This window comes from Populus euphratica, unplaced genomic scaffold (genome assembly GCF_000495115.2).
Source record: "Populus euphratica unplaced genomic scaffold, PopEup_1.0 scaffold2.1, whole genome shotgun sequence".
NCBI lineage: Eukaryota > Viridiplantae > Streptophyta > Magnoliopsida > Malpighiales > Salicaceae > Populus > Populus euphratica.
In genome coordinates this window covers 8064052-8067299 of record NW_011499846.1, presented here as the reverse complement: position 1 = coordinate 8067299, position 3248 = coordinate 8064052, and the positions used below count along the sequence as shown (strand labels likewise).

At 36.6% G+C, this 3248-nt stretch overlaps 2 protein-coding genes and 1 long non-coding RNA gene across 3 annotated transcripts in view; 1 reads left to right on the top strand and 2 right to left on the bottom strand.

Annotated features, from left to right (window-relative positions):
- The window catches only part of LOC105137865 (uncharacterized), a 911-nt gene extending 595 nt beyond the window's left edge, over positions 1-316 (bottom strand). Inside the window, exons 1-2 of the long non-coding RNA XR_844659.1 lie at positions 244-316; positions 10-156 (exon numbers count right to left, since the gene is read on the bottom strand). This is a non-coding gene — a long non-coding RNA (uncharacterized LOC105137865). The remainder of the gene's footprint in view (positions 1-9; positions 157-243) is intronic.
- LOC105137871 (mediator of RNA polymerase II transcription subunit-like protein) overlaps positions 1-724 on the top strand; it is a 2017-nt gene extending 1293 nt beyond the window's left edge. The window contains exons 2-3 of the mRNA XM_011043781.1: positions 308-420; positions 499-724. Of these exons, the coding sequence (XP_011042083.1) occupies positions 308-420; positions 499-633 (248 nt within the window). The 3' untranslated portion in view covers positions 634-724. The remainder of the gene's footprint in view (positions 1-307; positions 421-498) is intronic.
- Positions 725-860: 136 nt separating this feature from the next.
- Positions 861-3248, bottom strand: part of U1A (spliceosomal protein U1A) — a 3592-nt gene continuing 1204 nt past the window's right edge. The window contains exons 3-5 of the mRNA XM_011043760.1: positions 2752-2845; positions 1999-2087; positions 861-1422 (exon numbers count right to left, since the gene is read on the bottom strand). Of these exons, the coding sequence (XP_011042062.1) occupies positions 1129-1422; positions 1999-2087; positions 2752-2845 (477 nt within the window). The 3' untranslated portion in view covers positions 861-1128. The remainder of the gene's footprint in view (positions 1423-1998; positions 2088-2751; positions 2846-3248) is intronic.

Here is a 3248-nt window from a genome sequence, read left to right as displayed (position 1 = left end):
ATTCATCACGCTTTCCATGACATTCTATCACCGGGTCTGCTACTGTATCAAAAGGGAATGAATTTGAATAGTGTGGCATGAATTTAGTGTAAACTAATTGAAGTGCTGGACGCATTCATATAGCTAGAAGCCGAGAGTACTAGATTACTAGTTTATGTTCTTAAAACAAAACTATTAAATGATACATGCTGAAAAGTTTTTTCTTTTTCAATTGTTTCAGTTGACGCTAGATTACTAGTTTATGTTCTTAAAACAAAACTATTAAATGATACATGCTGAAAAGTTTTTTCTTTTTCAATTGTTTCAGTTGACGTGGAGAAACATGCCAGGGATTTCATGGAGGCTGCCAAAAAGCTTCAACTGTATTTCATTGGTCTGCAACGTGAAGATCAACCAACCATGTCTGAAACACTGAGGAAGGTAAATTCCCACCACTTGCTCCACTCCCCCCAAAGCATCATTGGGACTCTGATGAAATGGTGTATTGCATCTTAACAGGATATTGCTATGATGGAAGAGGAGTTGAAAGTAAAGGATGAGCTGATCAAGAGACAAGAGAGATTGATTCAAGGGTGGAGGAAGGAATTGAAAGATCAAGCGGAAAAACACAACACTGAATTAGAGAGGGTGTAACAGAGCCTGCTCGCATCAGCCATTTGGGATGCCAAATCGGGATCAATAACATTTATTTGTATTCAAGTGCTTGCCCGGCATTATTTTATCTTTTTTTTTTTTTTGTGTAAATCGGGGCTTAGAGCCCAACATTATTTTACCCTTAGCTTTCGAGTATGTGCGATCAATCAAAACACCTTCTGATAACAGCCATGCCTCGAAGATTGACTGAAAATGGCCAATGTCTGTGGGTGACCAATATGTGATTATAACTGGCAACAGCATTATCTAATTTAATCTGCAACATTACACTCAAGCAAAAATTACTGTTGAGTGATTCTCAGAAGCAAAGGAAAATATTTGACAGAAGTCGCCCATAGCTACAATGATACACGAAAACTCTAAACCTCCTGTTCAAACAAAGAATGAAAAAGATAACAGGACACGCTTGCAAGAAGTTGAAGGTCCTAATGTCAGCCCTCCCCTAGTAGCAGCTGAAAACCCAATCATTTTTGTCTATTTCTTGGCGTAGGTAATTAACATTGAATTCTGCTGAAGTATCTTGAATCCCTGAAGTCCATGCATTGCACCTGTTGATTGCATCTCATCTCCATACTCGACAAAGGCAATCCCTGGCTTTGCTTCCACCATCCTGACCTCCTTAAAACCGGGATACTGCTGGAAGAGCATTTGCAGCATCATTGGAGTAGTCTCATTGGGAAGATTTTGAATAAACAGAATGTTATTTGGTGGAGCTGGAGCCTCAGGAACCATAGATTTCACACCACCTGGATAGGGTATTTGTAATTGCTGCAACAACAATTTGAAGGTCAGGATCATAATAAGAGATATTGAACTTTCTTTTCACAACAAATTGACAGCTAAGCTTCACCAGTTTCTGCAAACAGGCTGTATCCTTTTGAATCTCAGCAACGAACTCTTTCACTAATGAATGGAAGTGAAACTAATTTCCATTAGTTTATCATTAGCCAAGGTAACTAGCGATGGATTATTGTTTGATGTTTAATAAGTTGATCAACATAGGATCAGCAAAGAATGGTGTTCCATCAGCAAAGAGAACTAACACTCTAGATTAACTGACTAGAAATGCAATCCTCATTGCCTACTTCAAATGAATATATATTATAAATGCTGGCCTGCTCTCTATACTTTATAGCAACCAAAAGTTCGTTTGTAAAGAAGTCAATCTTAATTTTCGAATCCAAATATAAAATTAACTAGCTGAATTTCAGGTGAATAGTAATCACAAACATGCTGTCAAATCCATAATCAATTAAGATAGAGAGTAAGATGAAATTAACCTAAAAACCACATATTCTAAAGAACCCAGTAGGTTAATCCTAATCGAACAGAGAACATGCTTACAGAAGGTGTTGTCCCGTAGGCGCCGCCATAAGCAGGAGTCAGACCCACTCCCACTTGATTAGCATCATGTTGATCTTTCTTCTTTTTCCCTGCCATTAGAAAAATATAGATCTCAGAGGAATATAATTCATTGAAACTGAAGCATAATCTACACAAAGATTCATCTATCCCAAATCAGTTCCACATCTCAAAGTAATATCAAGCATATGTACATTCTACTGTTTCACAGCCATGTGTATTTAAAAACTTTTCATATTTTTGGTTATGAAAGGGGCCAAAGGTCCAAAACAAAGAGCTAATCACTACCACAATCATGACTAATCCCTATTGCCATTAAATCACCCTTTGACTTCTCCCATTAAAAAGCAGGAGTGGCAAAAAAAAATGGTCCCGAGTTCTCAGCACAAAAGTTCACTATGCATATTGTTTACAAACACAAGTACACATTCTGTTTCATGCTATACATATATATAACTTAGAATCATAGTTACACAAATCACTCTTTCTATAATCTATATGAGCAAGGCCATGACATCAAAATTGCAAATTTGCTAAGTCAGACAGTGAATACAGACAAAATTACAATTGGTCATGTTCTATCCTTGCAAGATCCAAAATAAAGGTACATAAAAAAAAATGTGCTACTAAACAGAAACATTATAAGCAAATGCTTGGCACTTATTAGTTTCTTTCTGTCATTTACTAAATAAAGAATATAAAAAAGTGTGAGAGGGAAAGATAGAGATGCCTTACCTTTTTCCTCATGCCTCCTTCGTTTTTCCCGTGGAACAAAAGTACCATCAGCTTTTGCTATGATATCCGATTTAGTTTTTGCATATTGTATTCTCTATATTCGAAATATTTTTCATCAACATTAATTTTTGGCAAAAGAGGGGGACCCATGCTTTACAAAGAATATGAGCTTAGTCAACGCGAGGAAAAGAAAAGTAAAGGAATCATGTTTAAATATGGTTCTCTGCCAATAGATTAAACAGAAAAAGAAAGAAAAAGTTAGAAACGTGACAAGGTTCTTCTCTACTAGTAAATAGAAAGAAACAAATTCCACCCAGAAGATTATTGAAGAACCTTTATTTTTACCGATTGTTACTGCAGAAGTAAGAACGTGTATCTTACAAGCAAACTAGGATCTAATTGTTTCTAATTCAAGCTATGAAACCAGCAATGCAAAGAATAAGATACGGTCAGTGAAGCACTAGAAAGAGCAGCCCCTCCTTCAGCGCTCGTTGGGG